Here is a 27,974-nt window from a genome sequence, read left to right as displayed (position 1 = left end):
AAATGTTTAAGAACTATGCTCCTAACAAAGGAGACCTAAAAAACACAAACTGTATTGCCGTCTCAACAATTTCTCACTTCATTAGTCATTTCTAGTTGGAGACACTTTGAAGCAGAGTAATATTATCTCCTTTTAGCATGATCCGACCCAGCTGTTTTCTTGACTTTGTTTTAGAATGAATCTCTTCTGCATCATCTAATACGAGGTTCATATACTCATCAAAACCAATGATACAGCCCTCTATCCGCATATTCACTTGCTCATATAGCCACACCTGAATCCGAGATCTATTTTGCAAGTATCTGAAGATGAGGTTGATGGGCTGCACCATCACCTTCTGCATTTTTTGGCCCTGGCCACGGTACGCCATGGTGGAAGCTGACAAAGACCACAGTAACCTGCACGCTACCTCAGAAAGCTACTCTTAGCTTAATTTTTAACTTATTTTTTATGTTTTATTTTTTTCTCCTCTTAATATTCATGTTTTCTTCAAAATCTTGGATCATATCTATAAAAAATGTTTTGAACTTCTTTTCTGCTACCATCATCACTATCATTTCTGTGTCTGTTTCAGCTGTCTGATTTTTCTGTTGGTTATGGATATTTTCCTGCTTCTTCCTTTGTTTACTGTGTTTCCCCGAAAATAAGACCTAGCCGGACAATCAGCTCTAATGTGTCTTTTGCAGCAAAAATTAATATAAGATCTGGTGTTATTTTACTATAATACAAGACCAGGTATAATATAATATAATATAATATAATATAATATAATATAATATAATATAATATAATATAATACCGAGTCTTAAATTAATTTTTGCTCCAAAAGACGCATTAGAGCTGATTATCTGGCTAGGTCTTATTTTCAGGGAAACACAGTAGCAATTTTATCAGATACTAAACATGTTTCTGAATGTCTAGATTTTGTTGTCTTTTTTAAAAAAGTGTTTAGTTTTTCTTTGGCAGGCAGTTTATTTGCAGAGTAGCTTGACATTTCAAGACTTGTTTTTAAGCTTTATTGAAGTTTCCCCAAAGAAGGCTTTATTTTAGGGCTAGTTTAATCTTTTCTGGTTCTTCTGGCATCTGAATTGAATGCCCTGGGTATTAAGTTCTTTCCACTGTTTGGAACTCGAATATTTCCCAACCCTGTGTGAGCTCCAAGTGTTCAGTTAGCAGCTCCTTGGTATTTGTTCTTTATCAGGCCTCAAGGAGTCTCACCCTAGGCATCCACAGCTTCGCAATCAGCCAAAGACTCAAGAAACCCTTATGGAGATTTCTGAAGTGTTTTCTAGATATAGGTGGCACCTCTGTATTACCCTGCTCCACAAATTCCAGACAGCTCAGTCTCGCCAAACTTTTGATTTCTGTCTCCTCAGTTCAATAAAATTGCTGTGCGTGGTTCCCCCATCCTATGCCAAGGTCTAGTAAATGGCAAGTTCATTTAATGAGTTTATAGCCATTATATTACGGGATGAATTGTGTCTCCTCAAAAAGATCAGTTAAAGTCCTAACCCCCAATACTTCAGAATGTGATCTTATTTAGAAATAGGGTTGTTGCTGATGTAATTAGTTAGGATGAGGTTGTCACTGGTGTACTACGGAAAGGGGAGATTTAGACACAGAAACAGACAAACACACAACACGATGTGAAGATACACAGGGAAAAATTGGTCATCTGACTAGAGTGATGCATCTGCAAGCCAAGGAATGTCAAGGATTGTCAGCAAACACCAGAAGGTAGAACAGGCAAGGAAGTTCTCCCCTAGAGCAACCAGAAAAAGCATGGTCCTATTGAGACCCTGATTTTAGACTTCTAGCTTCCAGAACTGAGAGACAAAACAGTCTTGTTGCTTGTTGTTTTAAACCATCCATTTGTGGTACTATATTATGCTAACCCTAGGAAACTAATATACCATATAATAAAGATTATGTGATTATTATAAATCATGTTATCAAAAAAATTCTAAAATGTGGAAAAATGCTCATTGTAATGCATGAAATAGGTATTATTACTCCCATTTAACAAATGTGGAAACTGAGGCCCTAGGCTTAATAATTTGCTCAAGATGGCATATATAGTAAGTGGAACATGATTTGATCCAGTAGATCCTGTGTGCTCTTAACCATTGCTCTATACTATCTCTAAATTATTAAAAGCTATAAGCAGCATTAAAACTTTTTAATGCAAACTGAGAAGCAAATTCCATTTAAATATACACAAACTAAGCCAGGAAGCAATGAAATAGGTACCTGAACTACCTGAGGTGGAAATAAAATATTCTAACATTCTCCAAATTATAATGGATTTTAGAAAAAATTCTTCAGAGTGGTCATTCCACAGAGTAAACCTGAAAGAACACTGACACATAAAAGTAGTCACAAAAACAAACAGATATGAAAATGCACTATTATTTACTTATGTTTTATTTTCTCCTATGGAACTGTGAAAAGTCCATTCTTAAATAATGAGGAAAGAAGCCTAGAGATTAGAGTCTGTGTCTAAAATGGGATAGATTAAAAAAATAGGGAGTTCTCAGAACCTGTAGGTACAACAAGAGAAAATTTTTATAGCCAAGTCTATAAGAGGAGGGGCCAGAAAAAACTCCAGGCAAAGTTTAGGTGGGTACAAAGCAGTTTTCACTGTCACATTCCATTCCCTAAATCCTCCTCCTCTGTCCATCTAACACAAAAGAGCTTTTACTGAGCTGCCTTTTTGTGGTATGTGCTGAATTTTCATCAAAGAATGCAATGAGAAAGAATCTAACAAAATGTTACTGCTATTTGCCATAAGATTTGTTAAAAATAATTCTTACATTTCTTATGTAAGGCTACTTATAATATGGCCCCTATTAAAGTCCAAGAAAAGAAATTTAATTTGTAGTTAATTGCTTAGAAAAGCTTTATTCCCTGAGGATAAAGAATGTTTTATCCCCCTAATATGAAAAGAGAACCATGTAGCTGATTATTTGCAGCCCTGCCACAAAAAGTGTATGAATCACTATGTACGGCCTAAGTATCTATATTCTACTATTTTTCCATCCTTTAATTTTTTTTCGAATTATTTTTCCTTGGTCCTGATTTTTAATTTAAAAAAACCTTTAAATTATTCTTTACTATTAATGTTTCCATATGTTTCTTGTGCAGTGTTTCAAATTATTAATGGAATGAGTTTATATTAATAAATAACTGACAAAGAGTTGTATGACAAACTTTCAAAAAAGAATGATAAGAAACTTGATCCAAATGCTTTGGTTCTCCATATAGACCATGGGTGTTGAGAGCAATATCTTGACCCATGGAATTTTGTGTAGATGAGGATTGGGCACTGGAATGTACCATAAACATTAGATCTTCTTAAGACTTTCTGCTCAACGAATGAACTCATTGTAGGCTCCTAATCTTTATATTCCATGAGTTTAGAACAGTGTAAATCTCCTTCACCACTGTCATTCAATATCTAGTATTGCCAATTTATTCTGAGGGAATAAATTTAGTTTATAATCTAAGATTCTCTTACATTGTATTTTTTAAAGTCTGTGTACTTAAAAATCACCTCAATACACAATTCAGAAATGGCTTTCCTACGTAAGGAGAATTTCTCTTGAAAAAGAAAAACATAGTTTCTCTTTGGTACATACGATTCTTGCTGCAGACATGTTGCATGGCCCAAACTGCCCATAGCTGGACTCCTGGTGTTGTGAAACAGCCAAGTAATGGGAAAAATGGATTAAAGGACCTAAAAGTTCAAAAGAAAAGAAGTTACAACCTATCTTAAGTGTCATTTTCTAAAGCAATGATTCCTGAGCTTTTCATTCTAAAAATTTCATCCAACTATTTTTAAACTAATATAAATGAATGATAGTGTATCTTTCCTTTGTTTTAGCCATTTGAGAAAGGATCACATTCTGACAAGTCTTGGTACAGAAGATGGAAGGTGACCAGACAAGGTTCTAATACAGAAAAATATTTTTTCAAAAGTATTCCTTTGGTATTAAAGATACACATTTGAAGAATAGCAAACTTTGGTTGGAAAACTTAGAAAAGGAGAAGTTAGTTGATAATAAACTGGTAGAATGCCATGAAGGAGGTCTAGAATTGGCCTTTCTATTTCTACTGGTCTTCTACCGAAAAATAGGGAGAACATATGTTGGGGGAATCAAAAATGTTGGCAGCATTAACATTTATGAAGTAAACAACAAAAATAAGTTGTAATAATACTACTTATGCAGCAATCTGGAATACTTCAGGTAATTAGTAACTTAGCTATCAAGTCACCTAATTGTCATAAATAGAGTTAGGCATCCAGCATGAACTTTAATAAATTATTACAAACTGTTTACCCAAACCAATTTGGTACTGTTTCTAGTTCTTTCAATGTGTCATCTTGCTTTGAACCTCCTTGCATTAATATACTGCTTCCTATTCCTAAAATCTTCTGCCCCTACTTAATTTTCTCTGAAAACTCAGCTCATGATTCACTTCCTCTGGAAGCTTTTTCCTATCTTCCAGTGCAGATTTAAGTACTCTCATCTTTAATTTCATAGCTTTCTATGCACAAAACTAGTGTAATAATGAATTATATCTTATTTACATTTGGTCTCCCTTACTAGGCTGTAAGGTTCTTGTATGTAGGCACCACATCTTACTCATCTTTGAATTTCAAGAGCAGAGAACAAGTCCCTGGTACTTGTCTTCAATAAATGTGGAATGAAAGAAGGACTGATGAATGACAGGTAGCAGAAAAGTAAAAATACTTTGCTTCTTTTAATGCCAATAGGAAGATAGATGTCTGAGGGAAAAATTATATATCTACTAGGAATGACCTCTAGGCAAGCAAAATGACTAGGTTATTGGCTTCATATTAATTATCTTGCTAATTACCTGTATGCTACCATCTCACACTCCGGAGTTGGCCATTTCAAAATAGCTGAATGCTGCAAAACACAAGACATACAAGAAAGGATTACAATAGTTACTTAGCACTGCATTATTGCATTATGAGGCTTTGACAGTTTAATGACTGTGGATGTTGTTTATATGCTTCCAGAAAACACCAAATGACCCTACCAGATCATCCAGGAGAGAATTCCTCTGGCTACGGCTCAACGTCCACGCTTGTTCACCTCTAGATATTAAATGGGCAATAATTCCTGCTGCAAAGTAACTGACTTCCACTTCAACACTATGTAGGAGGCTACTGATGTGGTCTATAAAATCCTTCCACATTAATTCAGAATGCAATTCTTGTACTTCAGCTATATTGTTCTGGAAAGAAAAAGAAGATATAAAAATTAAAGTAGTCTGTACAGTAAATGGCTAAAAGATCCTTTGTATTCTGAGAAACAACAGAGATTTCAATGATTTAAATATGTATCAGCATATAGACAACAAGTGAAGACTGTTGCTATGTTAGCACAGTGGGATTATGGGTGACTTTTTTCTCTTCTCTTTAAACAATAAAATAATAAATAAACATCAGTGAGTTCCTTTTCAGGTATAATGACAAAATAGATAACCTAAAAATTTCCTGGTACATAATATCTAGAAGTGCTGGGTGAAAAACAGCTAACAGCCTATGAATATGTAACTTTACTTGGTGGGATAAAAAGCAAACAGAGAACCAAACTGGAGTAGTAACAGGCCATCACTGACCTGCAGGGGCAGAGAACTGGGTTTTAATAGCCATGCAAAGGCATAGGTAAGGGTTAGAAATTGGAACTAAGACTTCACATACAAAGCAAGGATTTTTAAAGCTTTGCACCTCAATAAAAGAGTGAACTGACATAGATACACGAAGTAGACCCTATTGTAATCTGGTCTCTGGCCTAAAAGGAAAAGTCTTCCCTTGTAATTTATAACTAGGGGCCTGCCATCATGCAAGACAGTTGTTCAAATTATACCATGTATGTGGTTGGGAGAAACTCCAAACAGAAAAATCAGAGAGAGGTAGGAGGAAAACCAGGAAAGTTTGGTATCTAGAAGCATCCATTTGTTTGAACAATATAGTGATCTTGTGTATTAAAATTTCATAGTCTTAGACCTCCAGTGATTGCCAAAGTTTGCCTGCTAGCCTACAGCAGGTAGGTGTTTTATTTGGACCTGGGGTGTGCTGGCTTCCCTTGGCAGTATATAAGGAAGACCTCTGTTCACATGGGAAACAATTGAGGGGTTTCCAGTTTATAATGTGGTTGATCTTCTCCCAAAGGATCTAAGATCCAATTTATCTCAGTACTCTGAAGATGAACCCTAATTTTTTTTTAATTAATTTAAAAAAATTTTTAAATTAATTTTTATTTTTCAATTACAATTGACATTCAATCTTATTTTATCATGTGTCCCCAGAAATAAGACCTAGACGGACCTTGCGTCTTTTGGAGCGAAAATTAATATAAGATTCCGTTTTATTTCAATATAAGACCAGGTCTTATATTAATTTTCGCTCCAAAAGACGCATTAGAGCTGATGGTCCGGCTAGGTCTTATTTTCGGGGAAACATGGTATGTTAGTTTCACATGTATAGCATAGTGGTTAGACATTTATATAATTTATGAAGTGATTCACCCTGATAAATCTAGTGTTCACCTGGCACCATCCATAGTTTTTTACAATATTGTTGACTATATTCCCTATGCTGTACTTTATATCCCTGTGACTATTTTTTTTTATTTTATCAGCTATTTTTTTTTTTAATTTATTGGGGTGACAATTGTTAGTAAAATTCCATAGATTTCAGGTGTACAATTCTGAATCACATCATCTATAAATTACATTGTGTGTTCATCACCCAGAGTCCCTGTGACTATTTTTTAACTACCACTTTCTACTTCTTAATCCCTTCACCTTTTTCACCCAACCCCTCAACCCCCCTCATCTGGCAACCATCAACATGTTCTCTGTATCTATGAGTCTGTTTCTGTTTTGTCTGTTCGTTTATTTTGTTCTTTAGATTCCACATATAAGTGAAATCACATGGTATTTGTCTTCCTCTATCTGACTTATTTCACTTAGCATAATACCCGCTAGGTCCTTCCATGCTGTTGCAAATGGTAAGATTTCATTCTTTTTTATGGATGAGCAATATTCCACTGTATATACGTATCACTTCTTCTTTATCCAGTTGTCTATTGATGGGCACTTAGATTGCTTCTATATCTTGGCTATTGTAAATTATGCTGCAATGAACATAGGGGTGCATATATCTTTTTGAATTAGTGTCTGGATTTCTTTGGATAGATACCCAGAAGTGGAACTGTTGGATCATAAGGTAGTTCTATTTTTAATTTTTTGAGGAACCTCCATACTGTTTTCCATAGTGGCTGCACAAATTTACAATCCCACCAGTAGTGGCTGGGGATTCCTTTTATTCCACATCCTCACAAACACTTGTTTATTGATTTATTGATGATAGCCATTCTGACAGGTGTGAGATGATATCTTATTGTGGTTTTAATTTGCAATTCTCTGATGATTAGTGACATTGAGCATCATTTCATACATCTATTAGCCATCTGTATGTCCTCTTTGGTAAAATGTCTATTCAGGTCTTCTGCCCATTATATACAGTGTGTACTTCCAGGCCTTTTTTCCAAGTCAAGTTGTTGTCCTTTCAGTCTTAGTTGTGGAGGGCGCAGCTCAACTCCAGGTCCAGTTGCCGTTTTCTAGTTGCAGGGGGCACAGCCCACCATCCCTTGTGGGAGTCAAACCGGCAACCTTGTGGTTGAGAGGACATGCTCCAACCAACTGAGCCATCTGGAAGCTCAGCGGCAGCTCAGCTCAAGGTGCCGTGTTCAATCTTAGTTGCAGGGGGCGGAGCCCACCATCCCTTGCGGGACTTGAGGAATTGAACTGGCAACCTTGTGGTTGAGAGCCCACTGCCCCATGTGGGAATCGAACCGGCAGCCTTCGGAGTTAGGAGCATGGAGCTCTAACCGCCTGAGCCACCGGGCTGGCTTTTTTTTTTTTAACTCACTAACTCATGCCTCCTATAATCTAGTTCCTCAAGAATGGAGGTCTGTTCTGAAATAGCTTTTATCACACAGGCACTTTGCTTATTGCAGTGATTAAAACATTTGATCCATAAGATGAAGGATCAAATGTTTTAATCACTGCAAGGGCTCACTCTAACCTATATCCAACATATTTATAGAATTATCTGATTTGTTAAGCAGTTTTCTAAGTAGTAATTATTAATTACCAAATATAGCATCTAAGAATACTTGTAGGTTAGTGACATTTTCTTTTTTAGATTTTTTAAAAATTAACATTTATTGGGGTGACAATGGTTAGTAAATTACATAGGTTTCAAGTGTACAATTCTGTAAAACATCATCTATATATCACACTGTGTGTTCACCACCCAGAGTCAGTTCTCCTTCCATCAACATATATTTGATAGTGACATTTTCTGATGAAATCTTTTTTCTGATTATAAAAGTAAAACATGTTCACTGTGAATCTTTGTACTACACCAAGAAATATAAAGTATGTAATTTATATTTTTCCTTTAATGTAGCGAAAATCTTAGTATCTACATATAGTTTTGCACCTTGTTTTTTTCACTTAACAATATTGTATATATTTTCTAATGGCATTAAGTGTTTATAAATAGAGCAGCAACTTCAACGTATTACCTCAGTCAGAAAATAATTACAGCTTTTAATTTAGCAGGAAATGCTTATATCTTACCAAAAGTCCTAGGACTTTCTGTTGAATGGATGATTCAGTTGGGAAAGACTGTAAAAAGAAAGAGAAAACTATAACTACTTAAAGAACTAACTATAATAAATAAATGCGTAAGCCAATCAATCAATAAATGTCAAAACTGTAGGCTAAATTCCCATTCTAACCTCTAGAACCCTCATGAAGAGTTCTAACCCTTGGTTTTCAATAAAGTGTCTGCAAGTGGTTGGAGATTCATCTGTGAGGTTCCAAAGTGCACTCAAAGTAAACTTCAAAGTAGTGTCCACTGAATTTTGATTGGTTTTCTGCTTCACTATTTGAAGAAGTTGCTGAAAGGAAAATAGAATTAATTTCTCATTATTCAATTGTTATTACAACTAGTATAATAACCACAAGTTCATGAGGATTAGTCTTATGGCTTAAAACATTTCCTGTAAAGGTTTTTATAAGTATGACAAATAGCCTCTTGGATCAGACTTTTCCTTCAACAAGAAAAAAGTATAGGACCTTCATAAATACTTCTATATTATTCTGATCATACCTATAATCTAATCGCCTGTAAATAAAATGAAAAGCAAAATGATTAAAGCTTAGGACCAACTATCTTACCCAATTAGTCAAAACATATACTCATTTTAGATCCTGGGATAAAAAAGGTGGAAGAGGAGGAGAGAGGAATGAAGCAAACATTTATTAATCGTCAGCAAATTATATCTCAAATTGTAGTATTGCTATCCCCATTTTTTAGGAGAGGAAATTGAGTTTGAGAAATACTACTTAATTTGATCATAGTCAGCTTAGTAAGAGAAAGTAAGAATTGGAAGACCTAATTCTATCTAACTCCAACTTTTCCTAAGAAAAAAGAAAGGCCAAATAAAATACAATAATAAGAGAATTAAAGTCTATATTAGATTTAAATAATAGCTTTGAAATTCCATTTGTAAATTATTTATATCGTAGCTCTAACCTAAGAAATTTACAGTTTGAAAGTTGTTTTTCTTAAGGAGGGTGCAATTCACAGTGGCAAATGCGGGGATCAAACTGGCAACCTTTGAGCTACCAGCACCACGCTCTAACCACCTGAACTAACCGGCCATCCCCAAGAAATTTAAAGTTTGAAAGATAAATGTTTTAAGACCTATATAAGGCATCCATTATTCCATTTTTAGATTACATTTTTGGAGGTAAAAGGGAGCTCTGTTAAAACAGATACAAGGAAACATTAATGAACACTTATTACTTAAAGTTTCAAACAATTCTAGAAAAAACTTTTTAAGAAACACAAACATTTAGGTGCAATTAGGTAACATTTAGGTACAATTAGGTGGCACAAGAATCAGGCTACCTGAGTTTAAATATAATCTCTGTATCTGACTGTGTAAACTTGTTTGCCGATTTAATTTTTTGTTTCTTCATCTGTAAATTGCAGGTAATAAATAAGAGCCAAAAAAAACCAACTAGCTATCATTATCATTACTATTACTACTACTACTAATTCTTGCTAATTCCTTTTAAACTGAACTTAATTTTCCTCCAAAGTATATGAGTGAACTATTTCCTTAAAATCTTTGAATATCTCCAGCCAAAATTACTTAAACACACATATAACAATAAAAAGCCATATTTATAACTAAAATGTCATGCCTGAAAATACTTAAAATAAACCCAGCATCCTTTTCTACTCATCTAATATGCACTGTATTTTGTGCTAGACACTTAGCATATATTCCTTCAATTAATCTTTTTTCCTTTTCATTTGATCTTCATAATAGTTATATATATTTTTATCACCCCTAAGAAAATTTATGTGACTTGCTACAAATCACAACACTAGAAACAGAATTAGGAATACACCCACATGTCAACTTAAGAATTCCTACTCTTTCCATTATACCACCACAACCTTCTCTTCTCTTTACATTAATTTTTTCATTCATATTTCTATTATTATATAATACTTATTAGATTATATTATAACAATGTTTTCTTCATAAATTTAACATTATCACCAAATTTTAGAACTGGATAGGGTCTTCTTAAGGCTTATGTAAGCCCCAATAGTTCAGGTAATTTGTCTAAATTCACAAAGTGAGTTTACAAGTTAGATTCTAGATCATCTGACTCCTATCAGGGCTCTTTCCATCTCTGTTAAGGACTAAAGCTGCCTCTATGAAAGAAATGAATACACTCATGTAGGGGTAACAAAAACGATTTTTAGGAAAAGTTTTCAATTAGCAATAATCGTGCCTCGATAAACCTCATTGGCTACGATACTGCCACTGCGCAAAGCTTAATAATTTTTTAAAATACAAAACATCAGAAGATAGACAACATTGCCTGAAAACAATAAAAATGAAAACTGTCTGGTGGTCTGCACCAAGGAGATAACAAACTTACCCTGACAATGAAGAGCTCAGCACCAAGCTGCGCCGTTTGTTCTGTAGAAAGCTGCAAGCAAGCAGACAAAGTAAATGTTCAAGAACTCACTAGTGTTTAGTTTAATGCCATTCACTGTAACAGACTCCAAAGATCAGACAAATCTCTGACCAATCTGGAATTCTGCAATATTGAATACAGCTTGAATAAGCAGGCTGGTAGAGAGGCTTACTAACCTTTGTGGCACACAGATTTTGGGGAAAATAATAACTGTAACGGGAAACAAGAGTTCAGGTACCTTGGCAGCCAGGATGGAAATGATAGCAACTGCCATCCTTTGCATGTTTTGATCCTCATGGTTGCAGAGCCATTGCATGACAAGCTTGGCTGCTTCAAACCTGAAAACACACAAAGGTTTTCATGAATTAATCCTGGAGGCCCAGGCACAGTTTCAGAGCCTCAGCTGGGTACTGATGCTATAATTTCAGCAGGTAAGAGGGAAAGGGAAAATTCCTCTGAACTGATAGAGAATAACAACTACATTACACTTAAGTGTTCTGGAGATGGTACCTCATTAATTCTGACAACACTTTCTAAAAAACAAGTCAAAATTATTTGGCATTTACCTTCTATAATTATAATATATTTCTACTCTATATTTCTATTTGGTAGTGATTTCTAAACTGCAGTAATAATTTAAGTATTTTCTGGATTCCTCACAGTACATAGCACAATGGGAATTCATTCATTTATAAACATTTATGAGCCCCTGCTTTGTGCCAGATACTGTTCTTGGTGCTAGTGGTAGAGTAGTGAACAAAACAAAAATATCTCTCCTTTCATAGAGCTTACGCACTAGTGGGGGAAAAACATAATAAATCAGGTAATTAAGTAAAATATATGGTATAATTAGGTACTGACATATGCTATAGAGAAAAAAATAAAGCAGGCAGAGAAGAGATGAAATGTTGAAATTTTATGTAAGGCGGCTAGGAAAGGCTTCACTGAAACATTTGATGTAGTAAGAGAATGAGCCATGTTGATATTTAGGGGAAAAGCATTCCAGGCGGAGGGAATGGGAAACACAAGGACCCTGAAGTGAGAGTATGCCTGGAGGTTTTGAGAAATAGCATGGAGGTCAGCAAGGCCAGATCAGAGAACAAAGGAAAGAGTAGTACTAAGAAATGAGGTCAGAGGTAACAAGGGAGCCAGATCACAGTCTTGGTAAAGAATTAGCTTTTACTCTGAATGAGATGGAAAGCCATGGAAGGATTCTGAGTAGAGATATGACATGAACTGACTTACGTTTTTAATAGGATTTTTCTATCAGCTGTGTGTCAAATAAACTTCAGGAGGGCAAGGACAGAAGCTAGGAGAGTATTTCAGAGGTGACCACAGTAATCCAGGAGAGAAATTTACTTTTAGTCTAATCCAAGTGATAGAAATGGAAGTGACCACAAATGGCCAAATTTTGGATATATTTTGAAGACAGAGCTGGATTTAGGGTGTGAGATAAGGAGAGAAATCAAGGATGGCACCAAGGAACATATCTGATTATTTACCAATAATTTCATCTTTCAAGACTCAGCTCAAATATCACTTCCTGTGAGAAGCTTTCCTTGACAAGTTTATCATTGTCTTCTCACTGCTCCTAGCACTTGTTTATAACTGTCAGAGAGCTGTGATTATTTGGAGACTCACTAGAATCCCCCATTAGGAACATGAGTTCCTTTAGGGAATGGACTGTATCCTATTAAGCCCTTTATGCCAAAGACCCAATACAGTACTCTATACACAAACAGTGTTTAATACATGTTGGCTGGATGATTATATTGGTGTAAATGAATCCTCTGCAACTTTCTTCAAATTTACTTTTACTTCCTTTCTATTCCTAAGGCCATTTTGATCAAGCCCATTATTGTCATTATCCCCCCGCCACACACACACCACCACCACACACACACTGCAGTAGTTCACATGTCTTAAGTGCCTTTTAACCTACAGGTTTCTTTTACATCCCCCTCCTCCTCACCCCACCGGCTTGCCATTTGTTTATTGAAGAAATTGGATTCTTTGATCTGTAGAGATTCCCAGTCTGAATTTTTCTGATTGCAGCCCTGTGGTTCTATTTAACATGTTCTACCATCTGTATTTCTTATAAATTGGTAGTTTGATTTATATTTAATCAGATTTACATTTTATTTTGGGAGGCAAAATTACTTCATTGATTGTGTTATGCTCTCTTGTCAGAAGGCACATAATGTCCAGCTGTCTCTCTTTTTGTAGTTTTAGCAGCCACTGGTGTGTTTATTACTTATAACAACAATTACGTATGTTAATCGGGAATTGTAAAATGGTAATGTTCTAATCCTATCATTCTTTCTTCATTTATTAGCTGAAATACAAACAATCTAATACAGATACTATTTGATTGGCTAGTAATATAGTTATTATAGGAAAGATAGGATGTTTGGTTCTTTCCCTTTATTTGCCAGTTTTCAAAAAAATAAGTGGTTTACTACCATCCTTTAATGGTGACTAATTATTTGCGTGTGTGTGTGTTGTGTGTGTTGTGTGTTGTGTGTGTGTGTGTGTGTGTGTGTAATAGCACTTGCCAGGGAGTTTAATATTGAGGCATCCCGGAGAGCTGTCTAGAACTCCTTAAATAACCTCATGCTTCACCAGGGTCAGGGTTCATGATAGGGAATGTCGCAGGGCTGAGCCTTCAGGATTAAGTAAGCCAGTGGAACCCCAGCCATGGGTCAGCTGCAGAGGTGGAAAATGAAGTAGGCCTTGATAGAATCAGTCCACCAACATTTATAAAAATGTTTTTTCCCCACCCCACACTCCCTCTCCTTTGGCAACCATCAGCTTATTCTCTATTTCTATGGGTCTGTTTGTTTTGTCACTTATTTTGTACTTTCAGATTTCACATATGAGTGAGACCATGCAGTATTTGTCTTTCTCTCTCTGACTTATTTCACTTAACCTAATACCCTCTAGGTCCATCCGTGATGTCACAAATGGCAAGATTTCATTCTTTTTTATTGCTGAATAATAGTCCAGTGTCTTTGTGTGTATCTCATATCTTCTGTATCTCATTCATCTAGTTTGTTTCAATAATATCTTGGCTATTACTACTAATGCTGCAATGAATGTAAGGGTACATATATCTTTTCAAAGTAGTGCTTTTGTTTTCTTTGGATAAACTGGCATTCTTTTATAATAGAGTCCTAAAGGGCCTCTGCCTCCATTGCTTTCCCTTCAATTTTTACCTATACATTGGTAATAAATCTGTCAGACGACTTAAGTATGACTTCACTCCTATACTCACAGTATTTTAGGACTCTAGCAATAGGCCCAGACATTCAAATTTTTTTCCTGCCTGCCCTATGCTTACTGCAAAGTGGATTGCTCATTAGTCTCCAAACATGACCACAATTATGAGACAATATAGCACAGATTCTGATGTTCTTTGGATCTGGGGGTTTGAATTCTAATTCTACCTAATGTTAATGATAAAATAAATTATTTTATCATGTGAAGCAATACAGTCAACTCATTAAGAACATCATAAACTTTGGAGTCAGCATGGATTCAAATATCACCTCCACCATTTACTAACTTGGGGACCCTGGGCAAGTTTCTTAATCTCTCTGAACTTCAATTTTCTTATCTGTAAAATAATAAGATCTAGTCCATAGGATTATTGCGAGGATTAAATTATATCACCTGTAAAGCTTAAAACTTAGTACAGAACTTGGCACACAGCAAGCTTTTGATAAAGGTTATATTTTACTAGTATTATTATTATCGACTTTCTCTGTGCCTATATTTGTGCAGTTACCAAAACATAAAACAATCTACTCAACTAGCTCTCATCTTCAAAGCAATATAGGGTGAATGCAAAGAATAGAGTGTCTGAGTCAGTCTGGATTTAAGTCTCAATTCTGCTACTTACTATTTTATCACCTCTCTGTGCCTCTGTTTCCTAATCTGTAAAATGAAGATTACAAGAGTAACGATTTCATAGGACTATTGTAAGGACTAAATAAGCATATGTAAAACAGCACAATGCCTGGCAATATCCAATGTTTCATACGTGTTGGTTATCTTTATTATCTGCTATCACTAAATCACCAATCAGATGGAATCTTTCCCTCTTTGTTCGGGGGCCCAATGCATTGTCATCCTCAGCTATGAAAAATTCTGTCTTCTATTATACTCATTTATTCATTCGTCCATCCATCCGTTAAATATCCACTTAAGCACTAGAGACAGATATTAACCAATTATAGTCTCTGACCACAAAGAAGCTCAATTCTAGCAGAGTGCATTGACTAGATCAGAGGTAGGCAAATTATAGTCTGCCTATCATGATTTTATAGCTGTGGGCCTAGCTGCCTGTTTTCTAAAGTTTTATTGGAACATAGTTACTCCTATTTGTTTCTATATTGGTATGGCTGCTCTATAGGGACAATGGCAGAATTAAGTTGTTGCAGCACAAGCCTATGGCTCACACGCCTAAAATATTTATTATCTAGCTCTTTGAGAAAAAGTTTACCACCCCCTGGGCTAGTTTACAAATTTTCTTTAAGAGAGTGACTATGCCTTTTCTAACTATGACTTCATGTGATCAGTATAGCTGCTCAACAGCTATAAAACAAAACTAGTCATCTACATGAGATCTATATATAGTTATATTTTTATTCAAACTATTTCTAATACTAATAAATGGAACACCTAAGTAATTCCTCAGCCATGTCAGACAATAGTGTAGTTACCCAAATAAAAGTAAATCACAGTAAAACTACTGCTTGAGAAATGTACTTTTCATTAAATAATAAAGTAAAAATTTCATTTTTAAAATATCATCATTAAAAAATTATATTTTAAAATAGTAAAGTGAAAAAAAATCACTTTTTAGCTCCCAAATCACAACATCTTAGAAAACAAAAGAATCCTTTATACTTATTGGAATCTAGCTGTATGGCTTTCTTTGAAAAATTTCTTCTATAATTCAATATCAAATAACAGTAAAAATAAGTGGTATGATACAGAGAAAAGAACACTGGACCTAGAAGTAGAAGACTTAAGTCTTTCTAGCCTGGCAGTTACTAGTCATAAAACCATGGGCAAGACACTGAATCTCTACATGCCTCAATTTCTATGCCCACAATATTGTGTGGATATTCTAAAAACTATAATCAATATAAATTCTTAAGCAAAGGGCTATGAAAAGGGTCAATCTGCTATCATGAATGTCAAAGCACTAATCAGAGAAAGTAGATTTAGCATTCTCTAAGGCAACGTAGAATCCCACTCACTTGATTAATTGTACACCAGGGTTATCTTAACTGATAAGAAATGACCCACAACAGATTTCTAAAATTCTCTTTTGCCCCATTTTAAGTTCTAGGACTATTACTTGCCTGTTAAATGGAACATCTTGAAGGATCCGGTCACTGCAAAGTGAAAGGAGGCAATTCTTCTGTAACTAAAGAACCAAAGGAAGGAGAAAAAAAAAATCCTGAATAAAATGTTGCTATGTTATTTTTTTAACCAGGGGCAGCCTCTACAAAAAAAGAAAGAAGAGTGATGAAACATCACTTATTTCTTACAACCTTTATTCTGCCCACCTACTGTTGTTGAAAAGATTGACTTCTACTGGATCCATATGTTTACCTGCACATATTGTTTTTGTTTTTCCATTAGATGAAAGAAAAATAGGATAATAAATAGGATAACTGTGGATAGCCTCCTGTTCTGGTGGACTTTGGGTGGGTTTTGCTTTGTCTTTTGTCCACCTGGCATCCAGAGACCATGAAAAACAAAGCCTAAAGTTCATCGAGTTTGGCATTTGCCCTCAATGAGGAAAGCTGGCTTTAGTGATCCACTCACCAGCCTGGGTTGCCATTTATACTTGGTTTTGGACCTCTAAGTGTTTATTAACTTGCCAACTCACTGCTAAATTTTAAGAGTTAAAAATATTATTCAAGCAGTATTTTTATTTTCCTTCTGCATGATAGGACAGTTTATGTAGTCTATCATACTGCTAGAAATAGAAAATCCATGTCTTATTCATTTCTGTATCCCAGGACTTGATAGGGCCTGGACCAGAACAGACACTCTATGCTGGTTTGCTGAAATTACCACAAACTCAAGATCAAGGAAATGAGTTTTATATAGCTTGCACTATTTCCCTCAACATTTGGATTTAATACTTGTTAGGCAGGGAATGCACACTTTAGTTTTCTACTTCTCTGTTGTCTGACACTTAGTTATACCACAAATTTATTACTTTACAGCCTCCAAAGGCATTTGAATTTCCAGCCTTGGTCTACTAAATTGAACTGTATGGAAGTAGGAGATGAGTAGGAGACACTAAGAGGATATCTGAATGGACATGCCCATATGCTTACCTGTTGGTGATTAGGAAAATGTTCCATGGCTTTGAGCAGCAAATGGGTCACATCAGCCAGAAGTCGGACAGGCATTCCTGCAGCAAGATCTTGCTTGGTTAAGTTAAATACACAGGCGCTTGCAGCAAGTTGCACTGGCAAATTCATAGGGTGGTTTCTCATTCCAGTAACCACAAGCTAGGAAAAAAAAAATTAGTTCCCTTAACCTACCTTATAAATAGAAGCCCTCTTCACATAGCAACATTATTTTGTTGATCTATAATAATTTCTAAGATGTCTTAAGTATCTTTTTTATCCTCATGTGCAAAGAGCCCAGGAAATAAAAGTTACTCACCAATACTTAGTTCCTCCCCATTTGTCGAGGTAGGTATCAAGTTGTTCATGTCCAGAGATTTTTCTGTAAGGCTAATGAATCTTTTCTATTCAGGTAACTCAGCTTTGTATTTTCAAGACCTAGTACAGTGCCTGCTAAGCACTAAATAAATTCTTACTGACTTTGAATAAACCAGTGGCAAATTTCACATCTGAATCCCAACATGCAGTTCCTTGAAAACACTGCAAAAGCTAGAGTACAATAAAATCCATTCATTTCCCTCTGGTTTAGCTAACAATTTTTCACCTTTTCCTCTCTCCTCAAACCCCCAATAAAACCTCCCATTCCTCATTATCAGCTGAAGACTTTGCTTCCAACTACACTGAGAAAACCAAAGCAATCAGAAAAGAACTTCAGATTCTCACTGCCGCATGCACCCCCTTACCAGCACATACACAGGCATATGCCGCCTTCCTGCCTGCTACCATAAATGATTTTGGAGGGGCTCTTGTCTAAAGGTAATCCCTCAATTTACGTGCTAGATCCTTCCTTTCTTGTCTACTCAAGGATACTGCTTCATATGTTCTCCCCTCACTCCTACATCACTTTCAAAATTTTGTGCCAGTTCATTCATATCAGCACATAAACAGCTATTTTGTTTTCCATCTTAAAAACAAACATACTTCTTCAACTAACTACCACCTTTTTTCTTTGCTCCCTTTTGTAGCAAAACTCCTTAAAATAATTGCCTATATTCTTGTATTTCTCTCTGCATCATTCTCTGAATAAATGAATGATAAATATTTCCGTTCAGGACTAAAGGTCTAGTCCTTTGTTGTTCAGGTCCACAGCAACCAAAACCAAAAAAGACAACGCATAAACCAAGTGTCAATATCCTCTGGTATGTATGGAGGAAGTGGCAGGTGTTGGGGATACCATCCTAGGACTGAAACGTTACTGGTTCCTAGTCAAGCACTCCATTCTCAAAATTTAAGTACCCAGAGATTAAGTCACGTCTGGCTCTGCCACTAACTTATTGTTACTTTACCTTACAGACCCTCAATTACACAATCTATGAATTAGAAAATAAAACTTATCTCTTGAGTATGTTGTGCCCACTAAGTGAGGTACCAAATATAACACAGTCCTATACTCACTGGTTTCAAAATTGAATGTGCATAAGAATTATCTTGTGGAATTATTAAAATGCAGATTCCTTTATCTCATCTAGGCCTATTGAATCGAAATTTCTTGGGGAAGGGTTCACAAATATGCTCTTTAAAATAAGCAACATTCCAGACTTCTAGTAGACAAAGGACCACATTTTGATAAACACTACCCCAAGCAATCAACAAAATTAAGAATCTTCCTTTCTTGCCCTTCAAAAGCTGTCTTGGTTAAAAAATCTTAATTGGGGAATAACATGCATTAGTTATGAAAACACAGGAGGTTCATAAATGGCATGGAAAAGTGCCTTATGGAATTCCAATAATGTATTTCTAAAAAGAGCCTATATGGAAGCAATATAGAGCTAATATACAATGCAGTGTCCTCTTCCAGTCATATACTTCCATTTTCTACTACAACTGGTAAAAAAAAATCACACTGGCCGCTGATTTGGGTAGTTAAATATGACCTGGAAGACATTTATATTGCTTAATGAGACTACTATAAAACTTCGATAACATTAAGCAACTATTTTTTCTCTTTCTCATTTACAGCTAATAACTGAAATCACACATCATCAATCCTAGTACAAAAAAAAACACTACAAAGTCTACATGAAAAATGTTCCCAATATTCTTCACAAAACCATCATCTATCCAGGCAGACAATTTCAAAAGTTTTAGACCCAGTTTCTTATTCTTACCTTTAAAATTTCTGGCTTTGTTTTTTCCATCACATGAGTCAGGCTAAAAAGGTGAAATAGAGCTTCCCGGACAAAGAATGCCCGTTCACTGTACCGCTTCAATGCTTCTGCAATCTGAGTTTCATTGGCTTCTCCAGATACCTTTGAACATAGACAGAAAATTAGCTTTTAGGATTATTTTCAACCCCCTAACTTTCTATATCCAAACATCATTTATATAGATGGCATCCAGGTTAGCTATGTAAGGTATAAAACAAATGTGAGTTATTACTTTCCAATCCATCCAGAATAGTCATCCTATGAAAGTATGGCTAGTATACATATGCTCAAGAGATATATTTTAGATAGGCTCAGACCCTACCATAAGCCTATGGGTAAAATTTTCTACACTGTGTCTAAAATAAGTAAAAAGTTATTTAACACTACTTTTAAGTTCTTACCTTGTGATTAGGCTCTTATCTGCCTCTTAAGGAATCCCTTTCCCCCTAACTCACAATGTTATAACCACATTGGCCTTTTTTTCCAGATCTTTCAATAGGCCAACCTCTTTCCCAGCAAAAGAGTATTATACGTAATATCCTCTCTGACTGAAATCTCCCTCTCTTTCTTTGCCTAATTTCTACTCATTCTTTCCAATTCAAGTTAAATGACACTTCTTTAGAGGGGCCTTCTCTGACCCACAATCTAAATCAGCTCCCCTTTAAACAGCTCCTGAATAGCCATTATCATAATCCCCACACTAGACTGACCCATTCACCACTGTATCCCAACAGCTAGCATTATGGGTGCCTCACAATAAACACTCTGTATTCATCAAAATAAATGTATTAATTAATTTCCCCAGATTTATCAAGCTCCCATTCAGCATCAAGAGGTTCTGTTCAAAATTAAGTCCATCTAGGAATTTCCCACTTCTATAGGTTAATATACTTGACTTAAACTGTGGTTCATGTACAATTGGGTAACCAAATATATATAACAAAAAGTGGTTATTTATAAAAGTAACCCAAGTAATAAGTGAAAAAGAAATTATTAGAACAGCACCATGGTCCCCAATGAATTAATGGAAGTAGTTATTAAATGTCAACAACTGCTAACATCACAGAAAGAAAACAAGTAAACATTATGTACTCCCTTAATGAAAGAGCACAACATCTAAAGGTTCTGTCCAAGGTATCAAATAAGAATCTGATTAAGCCTTCAAATCCAGCTACCAATCTGCAGAAAATTCAAAGACAGAAATACGCATCAAGACTATACAGTCAAGAAAATCCAGAGTGAGGGAAACTGCAAGTCAAAAAGTCTGGATTCTTTAATATTCTTTGACAGACAAATCATAAGGAAAAGAAAGGGATGAAGAGGAAACCTATAAATTAAAAGATAATCCAAAGACATAATTTTGAAAAATGGGCAAGATTAACTAAATGCCTAGAGATAAAGTTTTCATAAAACTATATAGAAAAGCAAGGGTATGATTATTATTAAAGTCAGAATTGAGGTTACTTTTGTGGGGAAGGAGGGAGTTGTGATCAGGATGGGGCAATGGAAGAGCTTCAGGGTAGGTGACAAAATTCTATTTATTAACCTGAGTGATGGTCTCAAATGTGTTCACCTTATTTTTACTCAGTAAGCTATACATTTGTTTTATGGTCTTTGTATCTGTCTTATTTTATAAGGTTAAAAAACATGCAACAAATGTCATTCAGAGAGATATAATCCTCTCATTAAGTTGGAAGAAATTTTTGGCAGTAGCATTATACTGGGTGACACAAAAATAAATACTTAAAAAAATATTACTCAGAAAAAAATATTACTCAGCAACCAGGTTTTATACGAACATACAGCATTCAGGTGGGAATGTGCAGCTTTGAGGAAACGAAGGGCTGCATCACAGCTGACGTTCGACTATTGACATGATATGCTACAAAGGTCTAACATGAATTAGACTATACCACAGATGTATGCTAAGTGACACAAGGGCACATATCCAGCATTTGTAAGATTGTACATATAACGTTAGTTTCTTTACAAAATGCTTTTTAAACTATTTATGTATACTATACATATATACACATTGGTCTTGACTATGTATTCACATATATAAGCAGTTACTGAATGATAAAAATTTTCCAAGTATTCAGTTTTTTTGAATCACCCTGAACTTTTTTTTAGATTCTCTTAGATTTGGAAAGACTCTAAAATATTATGTGAAACAAAAAAGATTGTAAGAGGCAAATTTTATAACAATGATCTCAGTCAAACTTCATTTACCACATTTGGTTGATTCCAACAGCTTTATAATATCTTTTATGAAATACAGCTTCAAGTTACCTTTGAATATAAAATTAAAGAACTTTTGTTACTGGAATGTTAAATACTCTACACCAATTTCATTGTCTGTATGTTTTATTCATCAACATTTCTCTAGCCAGTGAGTGATAAACCCTCAAATCAAGCAATCTGGCTCCTCAAACTATATAAGCATCTTCAATTCAATCAATTTCATATACTAGATCAAAACCTAAGTCTGTATGCACAAGTTTCTGCAAAAAATTTAAAACAGAGAAAATGTCCATAACCACTAAATTAAGCCTTGTTAGTATTTAACATATGGATTAAAACTAAAATTTATATTCTGAGGAAAAATTTTCTTACAGCGCTCTGTATATAACTTTATTATAGGATCTCTCACACCAGATTAAAGCTATTTTTAAATTTGCTCTGTCTCCTCTCCACTAGACTAGAATTCCTCTAGGGCAGGGGCACTAACTCAGACATCTTTAAAAAGTACTTACTAGGGGCCGGCCCGGTGGCGCAGGCGGTTGAAGCTCCGTGCTCCTAATGCTGAAGGCTGCCGATTTGATTCCCACATGGGCCAGTGGGCTCTCAACCACAAGGTTGCCTGTTCGATTCCTCGACTCCCGCCCCCAGCAACTAATAACGGCAACTAACAATGGCAACTGGACCTGGAGCTGAGCTGCACCCTCCACAACTAAGGTTAAAGGGACAACAACTTGACTTGGAAAAAGTCCTGGAAGTACACACTGTTCCCCAATAAAGTGCTGTTCCCCTTCCCGAATAAAATCTTTTTAAAAAAGTACTTAGTAAATGTTTTTTTGAAATGGATCAACTCCTCTGCTTAAGAAATTTATATCTACCTTCACTGGATGTTGATTGCTGCAGTTCGACATAGGAATCTTAGTTCAAGGGAGAAGTCTAGGCTGGAGATACAAATTTGGGAGTCATCAGCATATAGGTTTAAGGACCGAGGCATGGAATACTCCAATATTTAGAGGCCTGGGAGATGAGGAGGAACCAATAAAGGAAACTGAGACTAAATAGTCAGAAAGCAGGGAGAAAACAGGTGTGAAATCCTAGAAGCTAAGTGAAAAAAGTATTTCAAGAAGGAGGAGAAAATCAACGTGTCAAATGCCACTTTATTTTTTATTTATTTATTTTTCCCTTTACTTTTCCAGGCTTTATTTTCTTTACGTGTAATCGGGAACTTCTAGTACCTTCCACTCCATAGAGTGGTTGTGAGGATTAATCCATGTAACGAGTTCCAGGCACACGGTAAGGACAGTACACAGAGCCTGATGGCCACATGATTCCCACTGTCATCGTGTTAACTGACGCTTCTGCTTCTCCTCTTGCCTTCTCTGGAGTAGGTCTCAAATGCCACTTTAGATCAAACAAGGTGGAGACTGAGAACTAGCATCGGGTTTAGTACACTGCCAGTGATTGGGTTTGGGCAAAGAGATGTAGTGGGAAGGACATATACTTTGGAATCAAACAATCCAAGGGCAAGGGGCAAGCTCCAATATCATCTGGTTGTGACTCTTAAGAAAGCCATCCCCTCTCGCTGAGGACAATAATACCTCTCTTACAGAGTCAAGAGATCAAAATAAGTGATTTATATGAAAATGCAAAAAAACAAATTGTTTGTTCTTATAACCACCCACTCAGAGTACCATACAAGTAATGCCTTATAAAGAACAGTGGGGACTCACATTGTCTCTACTTCTTGCATCCTTTAGAGCGACCTGATAAACCGAGGAGTGTAAAGCCATAAAGCCAATCCAAACTATCGTAAAGCATCACAATACAAAGATAATCATTTCAGACAAGTTTGTCATCAACTTTCTAAATTAGACAATTCTAAAAGGGGAGACGGGAAAATCTGTGCTCTCCTCCCTTGACATGACCTATTATTTTTCAGCTTTAAAATCAGTAGTCAAACAAATAATTTAAAAGGAACATCAATTTTTCCATATAGCTGAATAAAGGGCAAAGCTCTGATGATCTCTATTTTTTTAAAAAAAATTATTTTAAAACAATGATTCTCAACTTTGGCTGCCTAAGGAGCTTTAAAAAAATACTGAAGCCTGGGTCCCATCTCCCTGAGATTCTGATTTAATTGTTCAAGCTCCCCAGGTGATTTTTTTTTATTAAAATTTTTTTCCAGCTTTATCAAGAATAATTGACATATAACATTATGTAAGTTTAAGGTACACAACATGATGATTTGATACATGTATATGCTACAAATCATTCCAATGGTAAAGTTAGTTAACACATCCATCATCTCACATAAGTACACTGAAGGTGACTTTTAATTGTAGTCAAAGTTGTGAATCAGTTTCAACATTTATAGAGATGGAAATTAGATAATGATAGCAAATCAACTAGGTGTTTCCTAGAGCCAAGATTTCAAAATAATAATAGTTGCATTTGTGAAATCAAACTGGTTTCACAGAGACACTGTGGAATACAGATGTCCTGCTAACCTCAATTTTAAAACAGGCTAATTTACTCTAGGGTCAATTGATTACAAGAAGAATCAGCAAAAATCGTACTGCTCTGGGATCACAACTGTTATAGGATCTTTTACCTTGAGGTTATTTAACTTAATGTACCAGGGACACATTCCTTTTGTCCTTTAGGACGCAGGTCAAGCTCACCTCTTCTGGGAAATCCTTCCTCGACTCTCAGCACACTGGGATTTCCTCTCCTTTAATTTTTACAATTCTTTACTGTCTGACTCATCTGTTAAGCAGTTAAATAACATTAAAATAGTAATTTACATTTCTGTGCTTCCTTTACCAACAAGCCCTGTGCTAGAAATCTAGCTTGTTCTAAAACAAGTTAAGTAAGTTCCTCATATTCTTTTTGCCCTGCACCTGGCTTATGTGACCTTGCCAAGTCTGGCCTTGGCACCTACTTCTCTAACCTCATCTCATCATCCGTGACTTTCTACTGTTGAGCTCTAGCCACAGTGACCTTCCTTCAGTTCCTTGGATGTACCATGCTTCTTCCTACCACACACAATATGCATGTATTATCTTTCTGCCCGAATGTTCTCTACCAAGCTACTCACCCTTAAGATCTCCACTCATGTATCGATTCCTCGGAGAAGGCTTAAACTAAGTCGAGTCTCTGTTAAACATCTCATACTGTGTATCTTCTAGATTCTTGGTACTATACTCCTACAGTTTAAAGCATACATATACATATACGTGTGTGTACATTTAACATACAAATATGCATGCATATGATATAAATATATATGTAAACTGTCTGCTCATGCACACACATATGGAATATATTTGATTGACTCCCTCACTAAATTACAAGCTCCGTGAGGGCAAGATCATATCTGTTTGGCTTCACCATCAAATCACCATGTCCAGCAGAGTACCTAGTGCATAGAGGCACTTGATAAAATATTTATTGAATGAATGAATAGAAAAGAGTAACTCAAAATAATTTTCTACATTCTATTTTTTAAAGTCTAAATTTAAAAATAACCTAAGAAGAGAGATGTTTATAAATAATCTTTTCTTCTCTTTTTTTGAGACCACTGATGGTTGCTCAAAAAAGATACCTTGCTATTTTGACCACAATACCCACTTCTAGGCCAACCCTGACTCTGCTCCAGGAAGGATCAAAGAATGCTTCTGCTTAAGTGGTGTAGCGAGTAGGTGGGGGAAATGGGGCTGTGGAACTACACAGATATAGATCCAAATGTTGGTTCTAACTAACAGTAAATCATATAATTTCTGTGAGTCTATGTTTCTCATCTATAAAATGGGGTAATACCTATCAATATAAAGCATCTAAAGGATACAGTGTATGTTAAAAAATAGTAGTTTTCCTTAAACTTGTCACAATTTTACCCTTCAAGGTCTGACACAGATACCATCTTCTACATCAAGCCCCGAATTCTCCAGCTAGAAGAAATTTCTCCTATGCTTTTACAGCAACTACACTGATCGAAGGCTTTATAAATTTTTGGGATCATATCATCATTCCTATCAGACTAAGCTCCTGCGAGGTAGATCCTTTATCTTTTTCATTTTTTGAATCCCAAACTGTATCAAGCCCAACAGATGTTTGCTAAACTGAATTTAAACCATTAGACATAATAAACCTAAGAAAAGCAAAATTACACCACTTCTACAGTAGAGATCTCCTTGGAGAACTTCATCTCCCATTAGATCTGCAATTCAACAAGGAGTATCCCTCGTTTTTTTGAAGTGATCCATTAACAATGGTATGCTTAAGTGGTTCAAAATATCTAAACATACCATGATAAGAACTATCATTTATCCAGGGCCTACTACATGACTTGTACTTTGCAGATATAACTGTTAATCTTCAGAAGAATTCTGCAATGAAAACTCGAAAAAGTTACATCACAGCTTGCTATGTGTCATAAAGCAAGTAAGCTATGATTTTTAATTAGGATTCTGCCTCTAAAGCAATGTCTTTCTACCGTATAACATCTTGTTTCATGAATATACTCCATATTAGACATTGATCTTAATGGAATCTTATGCAACTAAGAGATTGGTCAGCCTGACAAATAATACATTATTAAAGTCTAACCTTCAAATGTCCTTCGCCTGTGAGGAATTCAGAGTAACCAGCATCAGTGGCCAGCAAACCTACAAATTGCATGCTGGGCCGTTGTTGTATAAAGGCTTCAACAGCTTTATCTGTCACGTGCTTTCTCCCAGAAACATCCAGGGAGACGAGGTTGGGTAAGATGTCCTTTTGTTCTAGTAAGCGCAGAGCTATGTCTGATGTAAACTGTTTATCATCTGAAATATCAAGATGATTCAGATATTTCAGTTCTCGAACAACATCCAGTATCTGGGTAGTTGTCATTTTTAAACATTTCAAGTGGTGCATGGTTAGAGATTTGAGTCGATCTTTGCAGGCCAGCAGAGCCGTGATGTCTGTGATCGAGGTGTTAGAAATATCCAGGCTCTCTAATCTTGGCAATGAGGCAACTTCAGCCAGGTCTTCATTGTAAAAGAGAACGTTGGTGATGCTTAATGCTCGAAGGCCAGAAAGCTGGCTGAAACACCGTTCATAAGGATCTTCAAGGGACAGAGTTAATGAGTTCAGCACTAGGCACTGGAGATTCTGCTGGATCCATTTGTTACTGCCAAGCCCACTGATGATGTCTGTAATCGTGATGTCAGCATTCACACCGGTGGCATCAAGTTCCACTAATTTGTGGTGGCAGAAGGCTTTCCGGAAAGCAACAGCAGAGATCTTCGCTTTGCGAATGCAAGCTCTCTTTAAGCGCATCTGGTTGCCCCTAAAAATACCTACAGTTCCATCATTCAGTAGACCTGGAAAAAAACAAGCAGCATTTTAACTTCAAAAAGTGGTTAAAGAAAAGCTAAAATTTCCAGCATACTTCACCTTTTCAAAGCACTCCCATGTAACAGTATTTCATTTAACATATATAGCGATCAACTTAGGTAAAAATATTACCTACAACTTATAGATGAGTAAATGGTGGCTCAAAAAATTGGCTTTCCAAGGTCACAGAGCAAGCAAGTGGCAGAATCAGGACTGTGGTAGATATTACTGATACTAACATCTGGTTCTCCTTGTCTGAACACGTGGACAACTGCATTTCCCAGTCTGCCCTTGGAGTACGATGGGGTTATGTCCCTAGTTCCCTACAGTGGGCTGTAGGCTGAAACACCTGAGAGCCAGTGCATGACTTTCAATGCTGTCTTTTCCTGCTATGACAAAGGAAGAGCCTCAAGATCTAGACGGTGTAGCTTTATTAGAATGGAGCTTCTATCAGCCTGGATCCTAGGGTGACCTTGGAGCAGAACCCTCCATGGACTTGTAGAATTTATGAACCATGCGTGAGGTATAAACTTTGTGTTAAGCTACTAGATCTGGGGGTAAATTCATTACCAATGCATATCTAACCTAGCCTTTAAATTCACTATAACATGCTATTATACACATAAACACATATCTACACACAAATATATTCAGCACA

The 27,974-nt window shown here is 35.9% G+C and overlaps 2 protein-coding genes and 1 non-coding gene across 3 annotated transcripts in view; all 3 read right to left on the bottom strand.

The window, feature by feature from the left end:
* Window positions 1-27,974, bottom strand: part of ZYG11B (zyg-11 family member B, cell cycle regulator) — a 70,265-nt gene that overhangs the window by 7,961 nt on the left and 34,330 nt on the right. Inside the window, exons 3-13 of the mRNA XM_033114306.1 lie at window positions 26,549-27,303; window positions 19,661-19,801; window positions 17,478-17,654; window positions 16,488-16,552; window positions 11,354-11,453; window positions 11,077-11,127; window positions 8,847-9,008; window positions 8,686-8,733; window positions 5,068-5,265; window positions 4,882-4,934; window positions 3,639-3,736 (exon numbers count right to left, since the gene is read on the bottom strand). Of these exons, the coding sequence (XP_032970197.1) occupies window positions 3,639-3,736; window positions 4,882-4,934; window positions 5,068-5,265; window positions 8,686-8,733; window positions 8,847-9,008; window positions 11,077-11,127; window positions 11,354-11,453; window positions 16,488-16,552; window positions 17,478-17,654; window positions 19,661-19,801; window positions 26,549-27,303 (1,848 nt within the window). The remainder of the gene's footprint in view (window positions 1-3,638; window positions 3,737-4,881; window positions 4,935-5,067; window positions 5,266-8,685; window positions 8,734-8,846; window positions 9,009-11,076; window positions 11,128-11,353; window positions 11,454-16,487; window positions 16,553-17,477; window positions 17,655-19,660; window positions 19,802-26,548; window positions 27,304-27,974) is intronic.
* On the bottom strand, window positions 11-417 carry LOC117026970 (small nuclear ribonucleoprotein E-like). The gene has a single exon (XM_033114307.1). The coding sequence runs from the start codon at window positions 368-370 to the stop codon at window positions 92-94; it is 279 nt and encodes a 92-aa protein (XP_032970198.1). The 5' UTR covers window positions 371-417; the 3' UTR covers window positions 11-91.
* Window positions 10,837-10,970, bottom strand: LOC117027897 (U4 spliceosomal RNA). Its single transcript, XR_004424014.1, has one exon. It is a non-coding gene; the product is annotated as a U4 spliceosomal RNA (small nuclear RNA).

The sequence above is a fragment of the Rhinolophus ferrumequinum genome, chromosome 9 (assembly GCF_004115265.2).
Source record: "Rhinolophus ferrumequinum isolate MPI-CBG mRhiFer1 chromosome 9, mRhiFer1_v1.p, whole genome shotgun sequence".
Taxonomy (NCBI): domain Eukaryota; kingdom Metazoa; phylum Chordata; class Mammalia; order Chiroptera; family Rhinolophidae; genus Rhinolophus; species Rhinolophus ferrumequinum.
This window is presented reverse-complemented; position numbering and strand designations above follow the sequence as displayed.

Bases quoted from the DNA above. Each gene is read 5' to 3' on its own strand.
- LOC117026970 (XM_033114307.1), bottom strand. From the start codon at position 370: ATGGCGTACCGTGGCCAGGGCCAAAAAATGCAGAAGGTGATGGTGCAG.